At 34.4% G+C, this 27,540-nt stretch overlaps 1 protein-coding gene across 1 annotated transcript in view; it reads left to right on the plus strand.

The window, feature by feature from the left end:
• The first annotated feature begins 4,580 nt into the window (after window positions 1-4,580).
• IL1RAPL2 (interleukin 1 receptor accessory protein like 2) overlaps window positions 4,581-27,540 on the plus strand; it is a 284,838-nt gene continuing 261,878 nt past the window's right edge. Inside the window, exon 1 of the mRNA XM_047765637.1 lies at window positions 4,581-4,651. Coding sequence (XP_047621593.1) covers window positions 4,615-4,651 — 37 coding nt within the window. The 5' untranslated portion in view covers window positions 4,581-4,614. The remainder of the gene's footprint in view (window positions 4,652-27,540) is intronic.

Raw genomic sequence — 27,540 nt, forward strand, 5'->3', positions numbered from 1 at the left:
CTCCCACTTGACTCACTGGCAAGTCTAATTAAAGAGGCAAATCAACAACAAAGAGGACAATAAAATTTGTAATAACTGTATGTAACTCTTAGACAATATGGTCAAATAAATTGATTTATTCAATCACACAATTAATTCTACTGATTTCTTATACTAAGTTTATAGAAATTGATCAATCATTTCAGTCAAATCAATTGACCTGACTGCATAGGTAGACACAACCTTTGTCTGCAATAGAAAAGAAAGAGCTAATTTGGACATTCTCCTCTGGAAAGTTAGTGTCGAACATATAAAACCTAACTTTAGGGAGAATCAGGCAGGAACAGTTGTAGCTTCACTAGCACATTAAGATTAATGCCATGGTATACTCAGTAGAGCAATTATTATTTAAGGATAATTAAACATAAGCAGTTACAGTGGGAAATGCAGGGAAGAATTGTGGACTGAAATGTTAGTACAAAACTGCCTCCCTTGCTCCCATTCTTTCAATCAAAGCATGAAGCTTGAGCAGCAAATTCAAAGATTAGCTCAGACCCCAATTAGTCCTTATAGAGATCCACGATAGGTTTTCTAATAAAATTATAAATCTCCACTGTGTTGTTCATGGAGCTTGGAAGTGACAGTTCTCCCCTTCATTTCCCAAATAGTAACTGTAATTTTCAGATTATATGTATATATAAATGTAATATATATATAAATGTAAATATAAATGTAATATAAATGTAATATATATATATATTAATTTTATTGCAGTATAGTTGACTTACAATGTTATATTTGTTTCAGGTGTAGAGCAAAGTGAATCAGTTATACATATACATATATCCATTCTTTTTCAGTTTCTTTTGCCCCTATAGGTTATTACAGAATATTGAACAGAAAAAAAAAGAAGGAAAAAAAATGAGCTTGCCTGCTCATGGCAGCATGTGCTCTAGCTAATCTGCAATGCTATAATTATGCTGGGTGCTGATAGATTTGTCTCTGGGCTGGTGGTCAGGATCGAGATGAACTGCTGCAGTTGCTGCTTTATCATCACAAATGTTCTGAACTTCTTGGCAATTCCCAGGCCTAGACATGATATTGGAATTTAATGAGGCTCCACGCCCATACATCTTACTGGGATGTGTTAGGATAAGTTCATCTCCTTTCATTCATTGGTTTAGGGAAAAAAAAATGTATGTGTATGGAATGTTCTACAGAAATTGTGTTTCAGCTGGCTGTTTGCCACAAAGCCACTCCCATCGGCCTGGGAACCTTAGCTTAGTTAATTAGTGTGTAGTCAAAGAGGCTAAAACCATTGATTCAGTACTAAATGGTTTTACCTGTTTCCCGCTTGCAACTTCTATCCTCCTATCCATTCTGCATATAGGGGCTTCTGGTCACAAGGGGGCACCAGATGAGACAATGTAAGCTTCATTTAGCTTTATCTCTAAGGTGGCCATAATTGTAACTATTTTTCTTACCTTCTAAGGTCATCGTGTAGATCACATGAACTAATGTATATGGAAGCTTTGAAAATTATGAACTACCTGTAAATGTAAGGCACTTAAAATGATCATTAATATTAATAAATGTCACTTTAGTGAACAACATATAACAATAATAAAATAAGAGTAAATATATCCATTGTCCATGGCAGGAGATAAGAATGGGGGGAGCAGCAATGACTCCAAATTCATATCTTGATGAATGTAAGACAAGACATTCATCTTTGACCATTAAAGGCATGACTTACAGTTACCTCCCACCTATCACATTCCAATTAACTCATTTGAAGGCAAGACATATTTGAAAATAATAATAAGTACAGTTTCTGGCGATCTGTGTCTATAAGGCAAATTAGTAATAATTCTTTCTACAAAGTAATCAAAATCATTATTTTATAAATAAAATGTAGGTGGCTGGACTTTAATTTTAGTTTTATTCACATTTTGAATACACAATATATGCATGGTATTCATAATGTACAAAAAGTATACAGTGAAAATTAAATCTTCCTCTTCCTGTCCATACAGCCCTTCTCCCATCCCACTCCTCACTATTCCTAAGGCACCTAGTTCCTCTCCTCAGAGGAAATCACCGTTAGAAGTTTCACATCTATCCATTCAGAAATGTGCCATACTTGTACAAATTTATATATGTACATACATGTTCACACACATATATTTTTATGCAAAGGAAAGTATAATGTGAACATACCTGGTACCTTGCTTTTTCATTGAATAGTATATCTTAGAGATATTCTCGTAGAAGAAGTACAGATTTACCTAATTCTTTTAAGTAGATGTATCATGTTATATCATTATTTAGAAGTATCATAACCTTATTTATCAGTCTGCTACTGATGGATATTTCACTGTTCTCATTATTTTGCTATTACAAACAACAGCAAACAAAATTGAACATCTGTTGTGATTGGATTTTTTAAATTTTTAAAATTATAGTTGATTTGCAATGTCCCATCAATTTCTTCTATATACCAAAGTGACCCAGTCATACATATACATACATTCTTTTTCTCACATTACCCTCCATCATGTTCCATCACAAGTGATTGGATATAGTTCCCTGTGCTATACAGCAGGACCTCATTGCTTATACATTCTAAATGTAATGGTTTACATCTACTAACCCTAAATTCCTAGTCCAACCCACTCCCCCACCCCTTCGTTGACAACCACAAGTCAGTTCTCTCTGTGAGTCTGTTTCTGTTCTATAGATAGGTTCATTTGTGCCATATTTTAGATTCCAGATATAAGTGATATATGGTATTTGTCTTTCTACTTATATATGTATGTGTGTGTGTGTGTATATGTATATATATATATTTTTTTTTCTTGTTTTCATGCTACCTTCCATCAGGTTCTAACATGAGAAACTGTACAGAGGACCCTGTGCTATAGAGTGGGACCCCATTATCCATTCATCCTAAATGTAATAATTTGCACCTACCAACCCCAAACTCCCTGTCCATCCCCTTTCCTCTTCTCTCTGCCCAACCCCTGGCAAACACAACTCTGCTTTCCATGTTCATTATCTGTTTTTGCTTTGTAGATAGGGTCATTTGTGCCATATTTTAGATTCCAGATATGTGATATCATATGGTATTTGTCTTTCCCTTTCTGACTGACTTCACTTAGTATGAGAATCTCTAGTTCCATCCATGTTGCTGCAAATGGCATTATTTGTCTTTTTTATGGCTGACAAAAAAATACGGGGACAATTAAAAGGATCAAGATATAAATAATAGCTTCATGTAAGTTTTGTCACAAAGGTTTTTTTTTATCTGTATGCCGTCCCCTCATTTCTTTCTTCTAAGCGCCTCTCCAGCTTGCCTCATCTCAAAAAAATTTCCCCGATTTAACCTCTCTGACTCCTCATCCCCACCCCTCACCCCCACAGTGGCATTACTACTGCATCCTCACAAGTGGCTTTATTCTTTTCCAACCCATTGTATATATCAAGGTATTTGTCTTTAGATAGTACATCCCTTGAGTCTTTTGTTGCTGTTGTTCTAAAAATCTACAATGGCCTTCTAGTTTACTGCATCATGTCCAGATTCCTCCGCATGTTTCCCAGGATCCCCCAGAACTGAGCTTCATCCTATCTATCCAGTGTCATTTCCAATTACTTTACATCATGAACAACTTGCTTTTACTCCTCCCCACCCAACTCCTTATTACCAGATTATTTTACTCTAGTCACAGTATGCTTGCTAGGTTCTACCTCTGTTCCTCCATTTGTGTTATTAATTTGTCCTGCATTTCTTATTCCTTACTCTGCCTTTCCAAATCTTCTCCATTCCTTAAGGTCTGTGTGGAGAATTATTGCCTTCTTAAAACTTTCTCCAACCCTTCCAGACAGTATTGACCTCTCCTTTCTCCATTCTTTTACTACATATACACTTATAGTTCAAATGCTACTTTTTTTTAACTATAGTGTATTCTTTGTTCTTTTATCTCTTTATTTTGATGTACTAAATCTGGGTTCATAGTCTTAGATTGTTACTTGAAAGCAAAGATAAAGACTTTGCGTCTTCCCCCTTAGCACTTAGCATGGGACTTAGTGGACGAAAGGTGTTCAGCAGTACTTTTGATCAATTATCCTAATGAAAATACCAGTATTTCATTATATTTTTTAGAAGTTGAGGTGGGGAGTGAGGGATGATTCAGAGGTATAGAAGGTTCAATACGCCAGAAATGTTTACTAGGATTATATTTCATTAACAATATTTAGTACCACAAGGTGGGTATGAAGATTTAATGTTTATATGTTTATACTTTTTAAAATCTATATTTCTTTATACTCACAAGCATATAAAACTACTCAAAATAGATCATTTGTTTGATCTTGTTTGAAAGGGTAGCTGTCAAAATGGCCTGTTTACACTTAATCGATGGTGCTCTAAATGTACAGAAAATATTGTATGGCTGGACTAACAATTCAAGTAGGAACACTGTCTAATAAATGTTTACACACTATCAAAATCTACAAACATTAAATATCATACATGATAGAGTAATTCTCATCCTATAATTTATCTCAATTTTTCCATTACTTTCATTTTGTGTTCTAGCTTTGCTCACAGACAAGCCTCCCAAGCCTTTGTTCCCCATGGAGAATCAGCCGAGTGTTATAGATGTCCAGCTGGGTAAGTCTCCTTCTGGGAATAATAGATCCTGAACTTGCTCTCTGTTAACAGATGGGGAAAATTGTATGAACCAGGAAAGGTTTATTGCTACTGTTATTACATGCAAATCAATTTGTGTCTGCTCATTTATAACCCAGGAGTTCAGTGCAATAGCAGTTTAAGGAAATGAGTTTGCATTGCATTAAGGAATGGTAATACTAATTGGTTACACTGGGTACTAAAGTGTGCTGTAAGATGGAGCTTTTTAACTATGTGATTGATAGATTCATGGGTGTCATGCATTGGTGATTGGGACAGAAAACTTCATGCTTGTCAGTCCAAAATTTTTATTTAGAGAGCATTAACTCCTGGAGAACATGCACTTTTTAAAATAAAAGAGCCCCTCAGTACAGCCTTTAAAATGATTTAATAATATCATTTCTAATGTCACAATCCAGGGCTATTTAAAACTTGTTTTTAGGTTGAGATCTTGAATATTTATGAATCATATGGTGTAGGAAAAAGTAACAAATTGATTTATGGGCGCTACTGTCTTTTCACATACTCAAATAAGGACACAAGGTGTTGAGCCTCCTTTCTGAGTCTCTTACCACTAACCCTTATGTTTGAAGAACTTTAAGCTTGAAGCTCAGAGACCTGCTAATCTCTCTTTCAAACCATGATCTCTACTCTAAACTACATCCTTTAACATCTGTGAGCTTTCATCTCTCTTGGGTTTTATTTTGTTCTTCAATTCTAATAATTTCTTTGGTTCTAAACAAGAGAATTGAGTAAATATGCTGGATATGTATTAGGCTTACTTCGGTATATGATTTATTGAAATATGTGACCACAGTGGTACCTACCAGTTATATAGCCAGGGAACATGAATTGGCCCCAATATTTAACTCACTTTGGGAGTTTTTAATTCAACTTTTGATCTTTCCAATACAATTTGGATTGTTAGAGACTTACCTCTATCTTAAAAACAGGTGAGAGAAAATTACATTCCTAAGAGCTTGTTCGTTTTTCTAAAATGAAATATGGTGCATTATAGTTAATGCAGCCTAGCAGTATGAGTACCAGAGTTAAGTATTTTAAAACAAAAATAAGAGAAAGTAATAAACGTGTTGTTAAGAGTGGGCTGTGAAAATAGTGAATATTCTGTGGAAAATAATTGAAGTATTAGTCTATGGCTCTCCCTCTACCACTTGCATATTATTTTGCAGAGTCATCACATTTTGTTAAAGCTAAATCTAGATGTGCTGACACAGTCTATCAGTAAGTTTACTTAATCTTTCTATCCACATTGGTATAAAATAACTCAGGGGTACTCTGTGGTTTGCCAGGGGTTGCATGAAGCCATAAAATGACCTTGTACCATGTATTTTCACGGGAATGCACGTGGATAAGTTAATTTTATATGAAAACATAAATTAATGAGTAAAAAGCAAAATTTACACAACTATCTCAAATAAAACATGACTAAATTTTGTGTTTGCAGCCCCTAGGTGGATACTTCTTCATTCTCCTCTGCCATTAATTAATTAAACTTCAACCAAAAAGTTTGAGGAATGTTGCTCTAAAGGAAGTAAGGAGACCTTTGAAGGGAGTAATTTCATTCAGATTCACTGAGTGTCACACTTGTCTGTGCTATTCAGGACATCTCTAAGATGTGTGCTTTTTATAAATATGTATTCCAACATAAGTTTATATGCCAAAATAACTCATCAACACCACCCTGTGAAATTACTAAAGTAATTTGCTTCCAATTTACATTAGACGCAAGGCTGAACTTTTCAGTTTTTACTTTGTTACACAATTTGGAAACAACTTTTTATTGACAGAAAGATGGAGACCTGCCCATTTTCTATTCCAGAAAGGCTGTTTCTCCAAGATGCTAAATCAACCATGTAATTCAGAGAAAGAAAAACAAAATCGGTGAAACAAGATCTTTGGCATTTCAAGGAGCACATGACTGGTTAATTTTAAGTGATTTTAACTTTTCCACAGATTTATTTAGTACTGTTTTTTCACAACTGGAACTCATTTTGTAGTTTACTCATGCCTTAATACTAAGGTGATATTAGGAACACTATAAATGTCAGAGAGTGCTTCAGTATTGGGGGGAGGGGGGTTGTTCTGCAGTCAGAATAAAGAAAGGTTAGAAACCCCAGGTGTAAAAAAGAGCTAGAGAAGGATAACTAAAGTTGGACATCCCTGTCTATATCTTAAAATCTTTCAGAAGTCAATAAGATCATGAAAACTTCTGGAAATTGTTTTTCTTCATTTAAAAAATATTTTTTCAAGCACATGTAACTTTAGACATCCTTGAACTAGAACTAAAATTAGAACTACTGAAAATACAACAATCTGATCCAATTGACTAAGTACATTACCAAGTTCAGTTTTCCCAAATCCTAATACTAAAATTTTTGAGATAACGTTATAAATTAAGTTAACCCCAGACTTTATTCTCTATTCCTACCATCTGAGTGTAGTTTCTCATTCTCTTCCACTTGAATCTGGTTGGCCTTTGGGATATGCTTGACCATTAGATTACAGCAGAAATGATATGGAGGATACTGGAGGTGGCATCAAAAAAAATCTTGTGACTTCTCTTTGAGTCTCTTGGTCTGGTCTGGAACTGCCATGCTGAGAGAAACTCAAGCCACATACGGAGGCTCTAGAGGATGAGATGCCATGTGGAGAAAGAAAGGCCATCAAGGCACTGGACATGTGAGTGTAGAAGCCATGTTGTAAGTGAATCCTCCAGCCTGGCTTATGCCATGTAGTTCAGAGATAAACTATTAAGCTGAACTGTTTATAGATTCCCAACCCCAAAAGTAATAAGCAAAATAAAATGGATGTCATTAGCCACTAAGCTAGGTGTAGTTTCTTAAACAATAGATACCCACAACAAACACTAAACAATTTTGTCAGGACATTTTGATTTTGATTTTTTTCCATGAACAAGAGTCCCATGCAGTCATTTTATGCAAATTTAGAAATATTGTAGGAAATATTTGAGTATCAGCTTCAAGGTAGTTTTAGAAAACATGGTCTGGAATTATTATTTTTGTGTTTAAGGATTAAACTCACTTTTCAGTTCTGCATATTTGTAAAACCAATCCAGTAAATGAAATTTTCAGTTCAAATGACTACTTTTTCATGCATGGAGTTGGCATCAGTACAGATAGTTTGTTGTATCTCTAGAGGAAAATAAACATCATGAGTTTCTCCTATAGTATAATCTATTAGTCATACACAATGTTCTAGAAATTTACATACTTTTTGCTGACATAGCGATGACAGTTCAGATGTTGCTAAATTGTGTTCACATTGTAATGTGGAAAGAAGATTAATCTTAACCAAATAACTATATATTTTGAAATGATAAACATGTTCTTAACAAAATAATATTAAAATTATTGCTCTCACAAAGCAAGCCTATTCAGTTTAACACTGCCTGCCTGTGCTAATGCATGAAATATAAAGATAAAAAATGTACAAAACACAGATACAAATCCAACTTGATCCTGATATCTTCCATTTATTGTCTCTCTGAATGCATATTTAGCTTTAAAATTGATGAATAAACCTTTGCTGTAACCAGGGCTAATTTTGTTTTTGGCAGTTGAAAGGGAATATATTTTCAATATTTTTTATAAGAAAAAATAACACTGCTCCACAGGATATTAATTTATATTGTATGTTAATATCAAGTTATTAAAATATCTTAGTGAAATAGTGAAATGTGCCTCACTAGAAATGTGGATGCTAGGTAGACCCTTCTTTGTGGATACTGCTTTTTTATAAAGCCCAAATGCATGCTTTAAAAACTATAACAGAATCCTAGAAACTTTGAAAATTCTATGCACAAATGTGTGTGAAAAGATTTGAGCTCTGACATTTAATTTAAATTAAGGATGAATTTGTAAATATGCTCTGTTTTTCTAATTTATGATGATAACTCTTTTTCCTAGAATTTTCCTAACACTTAAATTAAATTACCAGTCAGTGTTATGCATAAAATAAATATAAACACCAATTCCTTTCTCTTTTTGTATTAAAGAGTCAAAAAGAAGGCCTGGGGACCTAAATCATATAAGAAAAATTCAGACCAGTGGAATAGTCCAAGCTAATTGAATACCAGATGAATCTGATCCAGTATGAAAGATTTTCTTTATTTCTCTTCTACTCTCACTCAGAATTTATTTTATTTTTACAGGCTGTTTAAATTCGTATTTAATGACTATGTTATGTGCTATTGGCTCAAACTTTGTGTGTATATGGAGTGTTAATCTTCATCAGAAATCAATTTTGCTGGCATATCAGTTTCTACTGAAAATTATATTATGTGCCCTAAGAGACCACTGTAAAAAACTACAAAAGAATAAGGCAAAATATAATATTTAATGTAATACTTAGGACTACAAGACAAAAATAAATAACTATTTGATTATATTAATGAATTAATTGTTCAAACAAATCTATCTTTTAAAAACTCAATTTACCTAAAAACATTTTTGGGTTCTCAGTGGATGATAAATAGTGTGTTAAATCCTGGGGATATAGCGGTGAATAAAATGAGGTCCTTGGCCTTAAGGTGTTTTTTGTTTTAGTGGGGAATGGAGATATGTAAGCAGAATTACAAAACAGTATGATAACTGCCAAAACAAAGATGGGAAATGGGAGAGTGACTTTTTTGTGGCAAGATTTTCACTCAGGATAGTGACAAATCTCTGTAACTTCAACCCAAGTACTAAACTTATTTGAAAATAATTTAAAATTGCAAAAGATATAACCTTTTGATACAATAAATCTTCCATCATTTCTTCAATACAGCAAATACTAAAAATGGAAACTTATGATATTTCTGAATCTCTTCAGTTTAGCAAAATTTGTCAACTCTTTCTAAAGTTGTAACAGAACAAATAATCCAAGCAGGTCACCAACCAAATAACCTAAAATACCAAGCCACAATTAACATCAATACAAAGAGCAATACATGATTATTTCATTAGCTTGAATCTTAATCTTTGTATATGCATTGAGTGTATAATGGTGGTAGCAAGGGATTTATTTTATTATTTTTGCTTTTGTATGCTCCTCCCTATGCTTTTAGTTTCAAATAACTTCATTAAATCTTGAATATGTGATGACTTTGGAGAAGAAGAAGGAGGGTATCATAAGTTCACTCAGCATTCTTGGCACACATAATTAGAGCTAATTCATGGCAGTGTTCACTGTCCCTTGTAGATATTATAGGGTTAGTGAGCTGTTTCCAAAAGATCTGTTTTGTTTTGTTTTTTTTCAGGATGACATGTACAAGCTTAGCATGGCTGCCACAAACAGCAAACCATTTTCTTGCCTAGATTGTACAACATGCGCGTTATTTACAGCTTCAGAAATTCTGGGCCAAGCCTTTACCCTAAGAGTTGGCTGCCATATTAATACTGGAGACTGAAACTGGTTTACTTACCTTGTGTAAGTTTATACAACTTAGTCAGACTTGTTTTTAGACACTTGCAATTGAAAAGTTGACTAAGATTATCTTAGGAATAACATGATTGTTGATCAGACTTCTATTCCATATATTGCTTTTGGAAGCATAGTTAGAGCTTATGCCTCACTGAGATACTAATATAAGCTTGAAGATATTTTATCACATTTTCATTAATGCCAATAACATGACATCATGCATATTAAAACAAAATTATTTGAGAATTTACTACATATGGGCACTACAAAGAGTGTTGGTACATACACTATCTTATTTATTCCTCACAAAAGCCCAAAGTAGTAGTGGGTATTTTTGAACCATTTTGCAGATGAGAAAACTCAGTCTAAGACAAATGACTTTCCTGAGGTCACATATTATAGTAAGTAACAAAATGGGATTTCAATCAGATTTGTCTGACTCTAAGGTTTATGTTATTTTTCTTATAGCATACTGAGTACGGCAACTTTATCTAGGCCCAAAATTATATCCTTAAAAACATTATCAGGGAGTTCCCATTGAGGTTCTGTGGATTAAGAACCTGACTGGTATTCATGATAATGCAAGTGCCATCCCTGGCCTCCCTTAGTGGGTTAAGGATTTGGCACTACTGCAAGCTGCAGCTTAGGTCCCATATGCATATCAGATCTGGTGTTGCTGTGGTTATGGTGTAGGCTGGCAGGTGTAGCTTCGATTCACCCCCTAGCCTGGGAACTTCCAAATGCCGTGGGTGCAGTAAAAAACAAAAACAAACCAACAAAAAAATGCTATCAGGCTAATAGAGACATTTTAATAATGACAACAATAATAGTAACCATATTTTATGTATTTTAACTATATATGAATTAATGGTTACTTAGCAATAGCTCTGCTAGTAATAATAATAATTATTATTATATTTAGTGTTATTTAATAATATCACTACTACCACTACTGCTTATTGTTAGTAAAAGTAGTAGTAGTGGTAGAGCTATATCATTTGTTGATTGCTTACCACATACTGACACTATATTAATACTGGCTAGTCTAGAGTCAAGGTAGCAACCTGAAGTCCAGAAGCTTACAGCAAGGTAGTCAGGTCAGAGAACATGCCAATCTTGGGTTCCTAGAAGAGTGAAAACGTCAAAGGTTGAAAAGCCTTCAGAAATGGATACTGAAAAATCAAAGACAGTAGCATTAGACCTGTAAAATTGGTACTTAATTCCTGCAAGAAAAAGGTACTCTCACTGTAGGAATAGTCCCTAAAAAAGAAAGCTGGAAGGAACTAGGGCTTAGGGTGATGCAGAGGAGGATACATCTGGCAGTTAGGTGCAGTTTAAGACCACATGAGCAAGAGAGGGAGTTCCATCAAAAAGAGTGGGGGGAAATTTAGCCTAAGACCAGTTCTGATAGAGTCTAGTCTTTACCAATATCTGGATTTTGAAAATTAAAGTAGTATACAGCATATCCAAAAATACATTTGGTTTGGTTTACAAATGCGATATCAACCCAGGAGCTTTTGTATATTGATATTTTCCATATGCTCTAGACTCTTGTTTTTTAGGAACAGTAGCTCTGGTCCTGTGAGGACCTATAACAAATAGTTTATTTCCCTTAGTAGAAAATGTATTGAGAGTCTCCCCTTTGCAGTAATGATGATTTTCCATTTAAGAGCTAACCTGTTTGATAGTAGAGATGATAACCATGTTGTGTCTCAAGTCTCATTGTGAGGCTGAGTCGACAAATGAACAAAGACAATGTGAACATTTGGAGTGAGATCATTCAGTAGAAGAGAAGGAATTTTGGTCAAGGCCCAAATTGAAAAACCCCCTACCTTAATTATGGAAAAATGTTAAGTTCTTAAGAAAGGAAGAGAATTGTGATAATTTTAGATAAAATAATTGCAGAAGGGAAATGATTGATTTTAATAATTATATCTCATATTTATACAGTATACCTCTCTAAGTAACTCAAAGTTTTTTTTCAGATATCATTTAATTAATTTCTTTACTGTTTTTGGAAAATAGGACAAGTTGTTATTAACCATTGGCATGTGTGGAGATAAAAGTTCTTTGTGACCCCCACAGACAGTTTACCTGAACATACTAGTTAGGAATCAGCTGGATAAGTACTGAATAAATGATTAGCCTGACCAATTATCAGACAGCTCAGAATTACTATAGAGTCTGTATTATATATGCATGAATGTATAGCAGGTATGATATATCTACTCACTTCTGGATATTTTCCTACTTCCTATCTGTCCAGTAAATACCTTATTAACCTAATAACAGCTGTTTTCATGAGTGATCACTTAGTAAATCAAACTAGCAGCTCTTAAACTTTGCAGATTGGTAGCCCGTATTTACATTTACTCTTTGGTTTTATGTGTTGATTCCTGGTATTTTAGTTTTTTACATTCTTCTAATGTTTAATGCATTCTTTTTTCGGGGGGGAACCTATGGCATATGAAGGTTCCCGGGCCAGGGATTGAATAAGAGCTACAGCTGCTGGCCACAGCCACAGCAACACCAAATCCAAGCCATGTCTTCAGCCTACACCATAGCTCATGGCAATGCCAAATCCTTAACCCACTGAGCGAGGCCAAGGTTGAACCTGCATCATCATGGATACTAATAGTTGGATTCTTAACCCACTGAGCCACAATGGGAACTCCTGATGTACAAAGTATTCATTTAAAAAAAAAAAAGGTGAAAAAGCCAAACAAAAAGAAAGAGCTAGCTGTGGGCACAAGTTGAAATTTGCAAAAGATAAGAGGGAGGCCCTACCTTCATGTAATATGTAAAAATAACTCAGTAAGAATGGAAGTTCTTATTTGTCAGAGGCAAGTCCATTGTTCTATTAGTTCACTAGGCTGGTGTTTCTTTTTAACCTTCTATTTGACTTTAGTTATGTCTGTATATGCCAGAGAATAATACTTCCAGTTTTCTTCTTCAAATGGGTTATTTTGCTGTATTTAATTTATTCTTATCAGCATTCTACCTACATCATAGTAGTCTTTATTCACAGCATAAGGAAACTTAGTGTAACATTTTATTCTACAGATCTGGAAACCAGTGTCACATCCAAAGTCACTGAAAAAACAGACCAAGACCATTCAATGTAAAATGCCTCAAATTTTGTCCCCTCCATTTCAAAATGTCTCTTTTTATATTTTATTTCCCCCTTTCTCTATTCTAGAAAGTGTGTCATAAGTTCTTTTAAAATTAAAATTTTCTACCTCTGCTCTCGATTGCACCCCTTCTCATATCTTTTGTTACACATCAATTATTCTTTCTTTCAGATGCATTTAAACTCTGTTCCAAAGTCGGAGTTCCTGTTGTGGCTCAGTGGGTTAAGAACGCAACATATAGTCCATGAGGATGTGGGTCCAATCCTTGACCTTGCTCAGTGGGTTAAGGATCTGGCATTGCTATGAGCTGTGGTATATAGGTTGCAGATGTGGCTCAGATCCCACATTGCTGTGGCTGTGGCATAGGCCTGCAGCTGCAGCTCCAATTCGACCCCTAGCCAAGGAACTTCCATATGCCTTGGGTGCAGACATAAAAAAAAAAAGAATAAACTCTGTCCCAAAATAAATACACTAAATTTTCTCCCATTTTAATATATGCGTGTGTATGTGTGTGTGTGTGTGTGTGTGTGTATTAGAAAAAGCAACACTTTTTGTATCCTGCTTCCACTTTGAGGTACGCTGTCCCAGTCTCTGTTTTTCCTATCCACACTCAATTGTTTGATACATAGACCATCTGTTTTACCATATTTCATTCAATTCCCATCTTATTAAAGCTGACTTCAACACTATTCTGTTGAAGCCCATCTCTCAGTTATTTAATGAATTATCTTGTTATAATAATTATCTAATTCTGCAGCCTCATCTATTGCCTTTTCCATTTCAGGATTGTTTTGCACCTTTTGGCGCCACAGAACAAATTCTTTGCCAATACCCTGCCTGACACATAGTGGATGTTTAGTATGTAATGAATACCTCTCTTTTCTTCAGAATCTCCTGTGTACTCTCCTAATTCTCAACCCAATTATTTTCTTATTTCTTCTCAACTTCTCTTTCTGATCTCTCTTCCTATAACTGCTTCATTAATTGGTGTTAGTGGGAAATATGAGGGGTACAAGTTTAAACAATAAGGACAATTTTTAAATATTTAAAAATTTACACTATGAAAATGAGTTTGATTGATATGTAGGTCTTTATTAAATAAGAAGTGCCTGCCTTGGTTTATTTGATAAAAAGATATGAATGCCTATTCTTAATTAATGAAGGCTTTAAGAAGCGACTCTCATTTTGAACTAGGATTGCTGATAAGATGCTTTCAGTCACTACAGTATAATTGAACACCTACTGTGTGTAAGGTCCTGTGGAGACACACAGATTGCTAAATGTATACAAGCCACTATGGAGACTAGAATTTGACTGAGGTGATTGAGACTAACTATACAAGGTATGAAGTAGCATCAGTAAGATGGTAGAGTAGGAAGCCTCAGACCTTTTCCCACTGCAGAAACACCAACTTAACAACAATAAATGATCCAAAAAGCATTTATGAAAAATCAACAAATGAGATAGGAAATCATAGTACCCCCTACAAGCTCAAAGCCAAGCATGAAAAGGTAAGAAAAATCATATTTCTACCATGTCAACTCCTCCTCCTGACATAGCTTGCAGTTTGGAGGGAAAAAAAAAAAAACTCTCTACCCCTTGGGAAGAAAAGAGTAGAATGTACATCCAATATTACAGCTTTCGGGGGGGGTGAGCAATGGAGTGGTTTCTCAGCATGTCTGGGATGCCTGGGGGCCACAGAAAATAAAAGAGAGCCCAGTGGTTTGAGGCAGTGCAAGACAGACTTCAGAATTGCAGACAGACATCAGAGGAAGCAAGATACTACAAAATCCAGAAAAAAAGAAACCAGAAAACATAGATAAGTATGCATTCCAAGAAAAGTTTTGAGAGGCTCTCAGAATCTCTAGACAGGTTGATTAATGAAGGCATTTCCCTGTAATGAAGACTTTCTGTAAAGAGTGGGAGAGGTGGCCTTTTTTTTCCTAATCATCTTCTTCATGTTTATTTTTTTAAATTTTTCAAATGATTTTTATTTTTTCATTATGCTGGTTTACAGTGTTTTGTCAAGTTTTTACTATACAGCAAAGTGACCCAGTCACACATACATATATACATAATTTTTCTCACACTCTCCTCTATCATGCTCCATCATAAGTGACTAGATACAGTTCTCAGTGCTATACAGCAGGATCTCATTGCTTATCCACAACAAAAGCAATAGTTTGCATCTATTAACCCCAGACTCCCAGTCCATCCCACTTCCCTTCCCCTCCCCCTTGGCAACCACAAGTCTATTCTCTAAGTCCATGAGTTTCTTTCCTATGGAAAGGTTCATTTGTGTCATGTATTAGATTCTAGATATAAGTGATATATGGTATTTGTCTTTCTCTTTCTGACTTATTTCACTCAGTGTGAGAGTCTCTAGTTCCATCCATGTTGCTGCAAATGGCAATATTTTGTTCTTTTTTATAGCTGAGTAGTATTCCATTGTGTATTATACCATATCTTCTTAATGCATTGATCTGTTGATGGACATTTAGGTTGTTTCCATGTCTTGGCTGTTGTGAATAGTGCTGCAATGAACATACAGGTGCATATGTCTTTTTCAAGGAAAGTTTTGGATATATGCCCAAGAGTGGGATTGCTGGATCATATGGTAGTTCTATATTTAGTTTTCTGAGGTACCTCCATACTGTTTCCATAGTGGTTTTACCAATTTACATTTCCCCCAACAGTGTAGGAGCGCTCCCTTTTTACCATACCCTCTCCAGCATTTTTTATTTGTGGACTTATTAATGATGGCCATTCTGACTGGTGTGAGGTGGTACCTCATGGTAGTTTTGATTTGCATTTCTCTAATCATCAGTGACGTTTAGCATTTTTTCATGAGCCTGTTGGCTATCTGCATATCTTCTTTGGAGAAATGTCTATTCAGATCTTTGACCATTTTTCCATTGGGTTGTTGGCTTTTTTGCTGTTGAGTTGTATAAGTTGCTTGTATATTGTAGTGATTAAGCCCTAGTCAGTTGCATCATTTGAAACTATTTTCTCCCATTCTGTAAGTTGTCTTTTTGTTTTCTTTTGGGTTTCCTTTGCTGTGCAAAAGCTTTTCAGTTTGATTAGGTCCCATTGGTTTATTTTTTCTTTTATTTCTGTTGCCTTGGGAGACTGACCTGAGAAAACATTTGTAAGGTTGATGTCAGAAAATATTTTGCGCATGTTCTCTTCTAGGAGTTTGATGGTGTCTTGTCTTATGTTTAAGTCTTTCAGCCATTTTGAGTTTATTATTGTGCATAGTATGAGGATGTGTTCCAGTTTCATTGATTTACATGCTGCTGTCCAGTTTTCCCAGTACCACTTGCTGCAAAGACTGTCTTTTCCCATTTTATAGTCTTGCCTCCTTTGTTAAAGATTAATTGACCATAGGTGTCTAGGTTTATTTATGGGTTCTCTATTCTGTTCCATTGGTCTGTATGTCTGTTTTTTTTACCAGTACTACACTCTCTTAATTACTGTGGCTTTGTAATATTGCCTGAAGTCTGGGAGAGTTATGCCTCCTGCTTGTTTTTTTGTTCCTCAGGATTGGTTTGGCAATTCTGGGTCTTTTATGGTTCCATGTAAAGTTTTGGATTGTTTCTTCTCATTCTGTGAAAAAATGTCATGGGTAATTTGATACAGACCCATGCCAAGACATATAATAAAAATGGAAAAAATTAAAGAGAGGATTCTAAATGCAACAAGAGAAAGACAAAGTATTAATTATAAAGGAACCCCCATAAGGCTATCAGCTGATTCCTCTATGGAAACACTACAGGCCAGAAGAGAGTAGCAAGATATATTCGAAGTTCTAAGAGGGAAAAATTTACAGCCTAGAATACTCTACCCAGCAAGAATATCATTTAAAATAGAAGCGTCTGTTTTTTTAAAATGCATCTATAACAACACAAAGTTTCGTGGCACACAAAGAAATTGGAAAACATGATCCAGTGGAAGGAAAACAATAAATCTCCAGAAACCAACCCTAAAGAATTGGAGATATATGGTTAACCTTAAAAATAATTAAGAATAACTATCATAAAGACACTCAACAAACTTGGGAAAATGATGCATGAACAAAGTGAAAATATCTACAAAGAATTAAAAATTTTAAAAAATCAAACTAATTGACATTTTGGAGCTGAAGAGCACAAAAACTAAACTGAAAAATTTGTTATATTAGTTCCAAAGTAGACATGATCAAGCAGAAGAAAGAATCAGTGACCTCAAGACAGTTCACTTGAAATTATCTAGATAAAGAAGCATAAGACAAAAGAATGAAAATGAATAAAGAAATCCTGGAACTTATGGGATACCAACAAGCAGAATAGTATATGCATTATAGGTGTCTCAGAAGGGGAATAAAGAGCAAAAAGACAAAAAATTTATTTGAAAAATAATGGGAAAAAAAACCCAAATGTGGGAAAGGTAGTGGACATCCAAATTCAAGAAGCTCAAAACATTCCAGCGAAGATGAACACAGAGTCCACACCAAGACACGTTATAAGCAAACTGTCAAAAATTGAAGATAAGGAAAAAAAATTGAAAAGTATAAGGCAAAATGACTCAGCACATACAAGAGATACCCATAAGAATTTCTCAGCAGAAACTGCAAGCCAGAAGAAACTGGAATGATATATTCAATATGCCAGAATAAATACAAAACTGCCAGTCAAAGACACTATATCCAGCAAAACTGTCCTCAAGTAATGAAGGAGAAATGAAAAACAAAAACGAAAGAGAAAAAGACATCCCTAGATTAGTAAAAACTGAGGGAGTTTATTATCATTAGACTTGCCTTACAAAAATGTTAAAGGATGTTCTTCAGATTAAAATGAATAAACACTACATAAGCATTATGAAAACATGTGAAAGAATAGAGCTTGCTAGTAAAAGGAACTACAAATAGAGGGAACTATAGTACCATAATAGTGGTGCATAAATAATTATTAATTATGCCATATGATTTGAAGAACAAAAGCATAAAAACTGGGTCACTATGCTGTACAGTAGAAAAAAAATTGTATTGGGGAAATAACTATTAAAAAAATTAAAAAATTAACACTTTATAAAATAAATAAATAAATCTAAATATGCACTGTGCTAAGAATAACAATATAAAAAATGTAATTTGTTACATCAAAAGAAAAACCCACAAAGTCTGAGGGAGCAAAAGCAAAAGAGTAGTTTTCCTATGCAATTGAAATTGTTATTGTCTGCTAAAATAGATGGTTATAACTATAAGATAATTTATGTCAGCTCCATGGTAACTCAAAATAAAATACTTGTAGTACATGTACAAAAGATAAATAAAAAGGAATCAGCAAAGCACAGTGGAAGACAGCAACAAATGAGGGACAAAAAAGCTATAAGACAGAATAAAATTAAAGAAAGTTAAGAGTCCATCCTGCACCATCAGTAATTAGTTCAAATCAAATTGAATTAACTCTCCAATCAAAGGGTGAGTGGATGAATAGATAAAAATAAAACCAATCAACCAACAAACAAAAAGCTAAAAAGAAACTAATGTCTACATAAGACTCATTGTATTTAAGGATACACATATGCAGAATGTAAAAGAATGGATAAAGGTATTCTATGCAATGTTAACCAAAGGAGAGCAGAGGTGGCCATGTATATAGCAAACAAAACTAAAACTTGAAGGCAAAACTGTCAAAAGAGATAAAAAAGACATTATGTAATGATTAAAGGCTCAATCAATCAGGAAGCTATAATAAATATAAACATACATGCACCCAACATCAGAGCACCCAAATATATAAAGCAACCATTGACAGAACTGAAGACATAAAGAGACAGCAACACAATGATCGTAGGCGACTTAAACACCCCCAGTTTCAATAATGATAGCATACCCAGACAGATCAGTAAGGAAACAGAGAAGTTAGCCAATATTACATAACCTTTAAGACATATAGAATATTCCACCTGACATCAGCAAAATATATATTCTTCTGAAGCATAGAACCTTTACCAGAATAAATCACATGTTAGGTCATAAGTCTTAACAAATTTTAGAAGATTGAACTCATACCATGTATCTTCTGACCATAATGGAATGAAACCAGAAACATATAGCAGAAGGAAAATTGGAAAATTTCACACATACGTGAAATTAAATAACACAATTTTAAACAACAAATGGGCAAAAAACCCCAAGAAATCAAAGAGACAATTTATTGATATAAAGAAATTTAACACACAATGTACCAAGACTTAAAAGATGCAGCAAAAGCAGTATTGAGGGAAATTTACAGTGTTAAAACACCTATGTTAAAAAAAAGAAAGTTCTAAAATTAAAAAACTCAACTGTACATCTCATATAGCTAGTAAAAGAAAAAAATCACTGCACACCTCAAATAACTATACACCTCAAATAACTAGAAAAAGAACAAATCACTCCCAAAGTTAGTAGAAAGAAGGAAATAAAAAAAGATTGGAGGGGAATTAAACTCTTAGAGGAAAACATAGGCATACAGTTGACATAAATCACAGGAACATCTTGTTTGATACAATTACTAGCATAATGACAATAAAGAAAAAAGCAATGAGACATAATTAAACTCAAAAGCTTTTGCACAGCAAAGGAAAACATTAAAAATATGAAAAGACAGCCCACAAAATGGGAGAAAATCTTTGCAAATGATGCAACCAACAAAGGCTTAATCGCCAAAATATACAAACAACTCATGCAATTCAACAAAAACAACAGCAAAAACAACCCAATTGAAAAATGGGCAGAAGACCTCAATAGACATTTCTCCAAAGAAGACATACAGATGGCCAGCAGGCACATGAAAAAATATTCAACATCACTAATAACTAGAGAAATGCAAATCAAAACTACAGTGAGGTACCACCTCACACCAGTTAGAATGCCCATCATTAACAAGTCAACAAACAATAGATGCTGAGAGGATGTGGAGAAAAGGGAACCCTTCTTCACTATTGGTGGGAATGTAAATTGGTACAACCACTATGGAAAACAGTATCGAGGTTCCTTAGAAAACTAAACATAGAACTACCATATTATCCAGCAATCCCACTCCTGGGCATATATACAGACAAAACATTTATTCAAAAGGATATATGCACCCCTATGTTCGTTGCAGCACTATTCACAATAGCCGAGACATGGAAATAGCCTAAATGTCCGTTGAAATATGAATGGATTAAGAATATATGGTACATATGCACAATGAAATACTACTCAGCCATTAAAAAGAACAAAATAATGCCATTTGCAGCAACATGGATGCAACTGGAGATTTTCATACTAAGTGAAGTAAGTCAGAAAGATAAAGACAAACACCATATGATATCACTCATATGTGGAGTCCAAAATATGGCACAGATGATTTATCTACAAAACAGAAACAGATCATGGACATGGAGATTAGTCTTATATTTTCCAGTGGGGACAGGGGAGAGAAGGGGACAGATGGGGAGTTTGGGGTTGGTGGATACAAAGTATTATGTTTAGAATGGATAAGTAATGTGTTCCTACTGTATAGCACAGGGGACTGTGCCCAGTCTCTTGGGTTAGAACATGATGGAAGACAGTATGAAAAAGAAAGTAAGATAGAAAGAATGAAAGAAAGAAAGAAAGAAAGGGAGGAAGAGAGAGAGAGAAAGAAAGAGAATAGAAAACAATAGAAATAGTAACAAAAAAGTTTTATTAATCAATAAAATTGACAAACTTTAAGAAAAAATAAAGATTCAAAAGGAGGTGTTCCCATTGTGGTGCAGCGGAAATAAATCTGACTAGGAAGCATGAGGTTGCAGGTTTGATCTCTGGCCTCACTCAGAGGGTTAAGGATCTGGTATTGGCATGAGCTGTGGTGTTGGTCACAGGTGCGGCTCAGACCCCACATTACTGTAGCTGTGGTTTAGGCCAGAGCTATAGCTCTGATTGGACCCCTATCCTGGGAACCTTCATATGCCATGGGTGAGGCCCCAAGAAGCAAAAAAAAAAGAAAAAAGAAAAGGAGTTCCCCTTATGGCTCAGAGGAAACAAACCTGACTAGTATCTATGAGGATGCAGGTTTGATCCCTGACCTCACTCAATGAGTCAGGAATCCAGCATTGCCATGAGCTGTGCTGTGGTGTAGATCACAGACGTGGCTCAGATCCCACGTTGCTGTGGCTATTGCATAGCCTGGGAACTTCCATGTGTCATGGGCGTGGCCCCAAAAAAGAAGCAAAAAAAAAAAAAAAGAGAAAGAAAGAAAGAAGAAAATTCAACTGATTCCATAGAAATAAAAAGCATTATGAGACTACTATGAAAAATTATGTACCAGCAAATTGGATAACCTAGAAAAAAGGATAAGTTCCTAGAAATATGTAACCTACCACAAGAGAGTCATAAGAAATAGAACATCTGACCTATAGCGAGCTAGGAGATTAAAGCAATACCAAAAACTTTCCAATAATGAAAAGCCCAGAAGTGGCTTCACTGGAGAATTCTATCAAATCTTTTAGTAAAACTTAACACCAATACTTTCAAACTCCTACCACAAATTTGAACTAAAGCAAACATTTCTAAACTCATTTTCTGAGATCAGCATAACAGAATAAAAAAGGTAAATAAGGACACTAAGAAGAAAACAAAACTGCAGGCCAATATCCTTGGTGAGTACAGATGCAAGAGTCCTTAACAAAATATTAGCAAACCAATTCAATGTCACATTAAAAGGATCATACACCATCACCAAATGGGATTTCTCCCTCGGATGAGAGGATATTTCAACATATGGAAATCAATCAGTGTGAAATACCACATTAACAGAACAAAAGATAAACATCACATGATCCTCTCAATAGATGCAAAAAAAGCATTTGGCAAAAATCAACACTCTTTTAAGATAAAAAATTTGAGCAAACTAGGAGTAGAAGCAAATTACCAGAATATAATGCCATATTTCAAATGCCCATATTTAACATTACATTCAACAGTGAAAAACTAAATCTTTTCCTTTAAGATCAGGAAGAAGACAAGGATGCCCTCTCTGGCCATTTCTATTTAATATAGTATTAGAAGTCCTAGCCAGAGAAATTGGGCAGGAACAAGAAATTAAAGCCATCTAAATCAGAAAGGAATAAGTAAAAATATATGTTTATAGATGATATTATATGCAGAAAACCTTAAAATATTTTGCAGAATCCCTGTTATACATGAATTTAGCAAAGTTGCAGGATTTAAATCAACATTAAAATTTCAGTTGCATTTTTATATACCAACAATGAACAATCCAAAAAGGAAATTTAAAGAAGTCCTATTTACAATAACATTAAAAAGAATAAAGTACTTAGGAATAAACTTAACTAAGAAGGTGAAAGAGTTGTACACTGGAGACCACAAAATATTGCTGAAAGAAGTTTAAGAAAACACAAGTGGAAAAATACACCACATTCGTGGATACAAAGACAATATTGTTAAAATGTCCTTATGACCCAAAGCAATCTACAGATTCAATGTGAAAAATTCCAATAACATTTTTCAAAGAAATAGTAAAAAAATTCCTAAAATCCGTATGGAAGTACAGTGGATGCCAAATAGCCAAAAACAATCCTTTTTTTTTTTTTTTGTCTCACCCATGGCATACAGAAGTTCCTGGGCCAGGGATCCAACCCAAGCCACAGCAGTGACAATGCTGAATCCTTAACCATTAGGCCATTAGGGAACCCCCCCCCCAAACAATCTTGAGGTAGAAGAATGAAGCTGGAAGCCTCACACTTCCTGATTTCAAAATACATTATTAAACTATAGAAACCAATCCAAACAACAGACTGGCATAAGAATATGCATACAGACCAATGGAAAAGACTAGATAACTCACAAATAAACTCATAGCAGAAGAGGCCAAAGATATTCCAAAAATGTGTCAAGAACTCTCAATGAGGAAAAGATAATTTCTTCAACAAATGTTTTGAGGAAATGGATATATACACACAATAAAATAAAATTAGATCCTTTCCCTACACCATACACAAAAACCAACTCTAAGTGGATTAGAGACTTAAATGAAGGCCTAAAACTATAAACTCCTAGAAGAAAACATAGGGGAAAGCTTCATAACTTTGGTCTTGGTAATAATTTCTTGGATATGAAACCAAAGGACAGGCAACAAAAGTAAAAAGATCGACAAGTGGGACACAACAGACTAAAAATTTCTGCACATCAAAGGAAATAATCCATAAAGTGGCAATCTACAGAATGGAAACGAATAATTGCAAAACATATTTCTGGTAAGGAATTAATATCCAAATTTTTAAGGAACTCCTACAATTCAGTAACAAGAAAACAAATAATCTGATTTTAAAATTTGGAAAAATAATAGCCATTGTGCCAAAGAGAACATACAAATGGTAGCAGTTTTATGAAAAGATGCTCAACATCACTAATCATCAGGAAAATGCAAATCAAAACCCTAATGGGGAATCACCTCAAAGCTGTCAGGATGTGAATTAAAAACAAAGAAAAAAAAAGAGAAACAAACAAGTATTACTAAAGATACAGAGACATTGGAACCTTCATATACAATTGGTAGAAATGCAAAATGGTGCAGCTGTGATAAGAAACTATGCGATATCATATGATATTTGCCTTTCTCTGTCTGACTTACTTCACTTAGTGTGAGAGTCTCTAGTTCCATCCATGTTGCTACAAATGGCATTACTTTGTTCTTTTTTTATGGCTGAGTAGTATTCCATTGTGTATATATACTACCTCTTCCTAGTCCAAAGATCTGTCGATGGAGCATGAAAAAAAATCTATACATGTATGTGTAACTGAGTCACCATGCTGTACTGTAGAAAATTGGCAGAACACTGTAAACTAGCTATAATGAGAAAAATATAAAATAATTATAAAAAAGAATGTGAATAAAAAATTAAAGGTAGAACTACTATTTGAACCAGCAATCCCACATCTGAGTATTTATACAAAAGAATTAAAATCAGTTTCTTGAAGAAATATTTGCTTTCCTTGCTTATTGTAGCATTATTCAAAATGGCTAAGGTATGTAAATAATCTGAAAGCCCATTGACAAATGAATGGATAAAGACAGTGTGGTGTATACATACAATGGAATATTATTCAACCTTAAAAACAGAATCATATGAATACTGTCAAATACCATAACATGGATGAAACTTGACATTGTGCCTGGCTAATCACATAAAGACAAATATTGCAATGATTACATTTATATATGTATCAAAAGGAGTCAAACTTTTAGAAGCAGAAATTAGGGTAGTGGTTGTCAGGGACTGGGGAGAGGAGGATGTGGGAATTTTCTATTCAATGAGTATAGAGTTTTAGTCATGGAAGATGAAAAAAATTCCAGATATCTGCTATACAACAGGCACATAATTAACAACACTGTACTGTACAATTAAGGCTTTGTGAAGAAGGTAGTTTACCTGTTATCTCTTTATTGCTAGAATAAAAGTATAACTATTGGTAAGAAGTATTTTAATTGAGATCTTCTAAGCCAGAAACCTCTGGCTTAAAATGCACTCTTTGCTTTACTTCATCTTGCATATTATGCCAACAGTGCTTAGGATTCTCCCTACTTAGAATCTTCTATATCATTGCTTAAACAGCTTCAGTCAGTCTCCCATAGCTGGGATAGGTGATTATAATTGATTATATCAATTCCAAACAAGTTTCTCTGCCTCCAGTCTTGCTCACCTTCAATCAATTTTCATCACCATTATAACCAGTAAAATGTAAAGGTAAAATGTAAATACTATTCATATCTCCTAATTAAATAGCTTTAATAAACTCTCCATTACCTATCTAGGAAAGAAAATGTGTCCTTTTTTGCCTTGATTAATGGCTGCCACCTTTTTTCTAGTCCTATCCTCTCATTTCACCCATTATTCTGATAATACCAACTGTTTCCCTTTAACATTCACAGCACCCATGCTTTCTCCACCCATAGCTCCTGGCAAACACTATTTTACAAAGGAAAAATTGATTTTAATATCACCTTCTGATGCATAATTCCAGGAAGAAGGTATGTCTCCTTTTAACAAAATATACGTACCATAGCTTATGAATTTTCTACCTCAGCATGTATAGCTCTTAATTATACCTTTATTTGTTGATATATCAATCTCTATTTACTAGACCGTGAACTTGATACTTAGATATTTTGTTCAACATTTCTTTCTCAATAATAGCACAGTGCCTGATGGTCAATGAATGTGTCTGTGTGTATATATATATAGGTGTGTGTACACCTATATATATGTATACATGCATATGATGCATGTATATATAGGTATGTTTATAGGTGTATGTGTGTTTGTGTGTGTGTGTGTGTATATATATATATATATATATATATATATATATATATATATAAGAATAAGAAGTGAATGAAATTTTGAGATAATTCTGATAACTGCCACTATCCTTCAGTGTAGCTCTCCTTTAACTTTTGTATAGTTTGTGTGTGTATATATACACACACACACACAGACACACATGAATAAGAAGTGAATGAAATGTGTGTGTGTATATATATGTGTGTGTGTGTGTGTGTATATATATATATATATATATATATATATATATATATACACAAATAAGAAGTGAATGAAATTTTGAGATAATTCTGATAGTTTCCACTATCCCTCAGTGTAGCTCTCCTTTAACTTTTGTATAGTTTCCAAAGCTAAATTTCCTTTAGGAGACAAGCTTGTAGTTGTACTTTATACTATCAAGAGACATAGAATCTTAAACTTATAAGGATTCTTAGTGGTTTTATGAGTAAGGATAAGTAACTCCAGCAAGTATAATAACCAGGAAATCACAGTGGCAGAATGTAATAAAAGTTTACTTTTTGCCAACACAAAGTCCATGATAGTGGCTTCACCATCTCCTAGAGACCTTTCGGAGCCTTCTGCTCTATCCTCTTTGTTTTTGCAAAGAAGGGAGGGAGGGAGAGAAGGAGCGTTAGGGAGGGAGGGAGGGAGGGAGAGAGGGAGATTGATAGATATCACAAGAGTGTTTTTAGGTGCCAGAGCAGAAAACACTGTATTTTACTTCCAACCACAGTTTATTGTCCAGAGTTCAGCTACATAGCCAACCTAATTTCAAGAGAGTGTGTAGAATGTACAGGAACATATGATATGGGTGAGCACTGATTGTCCCCAGAACAGCCATCTCCTCCTACCCAATCAATGTAGGGATAACTCTGGGGGAATCCTTAAAAGGCAGTTCTTTGGAAGAAGAGAGTTATATAACTGGGGAATACTCATTATCTTTACAAGGCAGATTGTTCAATTATTATACAGTTCTAATCACTAGAAAGTTCCTCTTTATTCTAAGCTGTGATCTTCCTCTTGTCATAAGACAGAGTAAATCTATTTTCTTCTATTAAGCCCTTCAAATGTTTGAATAAAGTAGCAGATTCCCTCAGCATCCTGTCTTCTTTAGGAGAAAAATTTCCAGTTTTTAATACTTTCTTATAGGACTTTCCACGAATAAGGCTAGCTTCCTCGGGCATACTCTAATGAAGAGTGTCAGGAAACTTAAAGTATGAGACCATACACTAAAAGTGGCCAAACTCTTATAGAGAATAGGATACTGACTTCCTGTCATCTGAACACTATATAAAATGAGATCATTTGTATGAAAGCACTTTTCACAATGTAAAGCAGCATGCTCATGGAAGGTATCATTATTATTATAAATGTAACTTGAGATTGTGTTAGCTTATTCAGCAGCCACATCACACTGTTGGCCAGTATTTTAAACTTGTGGTCAGCTAAATCCTCAAACCTTTTTCACAGGAATTGCTACATGAATGAGCCCCATAATCATTTGTTCCATGGTCAGTAATAAATACACCATTCATTTTTTTGCCTTTGAGAAAATAGACTTAATAGTGTTTTGATTTCCAGGGCTAACTACCAATTTAAAATTTTTGATAAGATTTAGGTCCTATCAACCCACACAAACCACTTTAACCTAATTCAGTGCTGTTGTTTTTTTAAAGTACAAATTCAGTTAGCTAAGCATTTTTTAAAATTTGTATCTGCATGACAACAAATACCTGATTTAAGGCCTCTTTTTATCTACTTGTAGTATTGGTGTGGGAACAGCATTAAACTTTTGATTTCCTCTTTAGTAGCTAATGCTTTTGTTGTAATTAACTGATTTCTGTAGTCAAAAACTGTGCATTTTCTTGGAATTTGCAAACAGGGAGACCAGTTTAAATTATACAGAAGCACAGAAATCATAAACAATAGCAGCCTTGAGAT

Source organism: Phacochoerus africanus, chromosome X, assembly GCF_016906955.1.
Source record: "Phacochoerus africanus isolate WHEZ1 chromosome X, ROS_Pafr_v1, whole genome shotgun sequence".
NCBI lineage: Eukaryota > Metazoa > Chordata > Mammalia > Artiodactyla > Suidae > Phacochoerus > Phacochoerus africanus.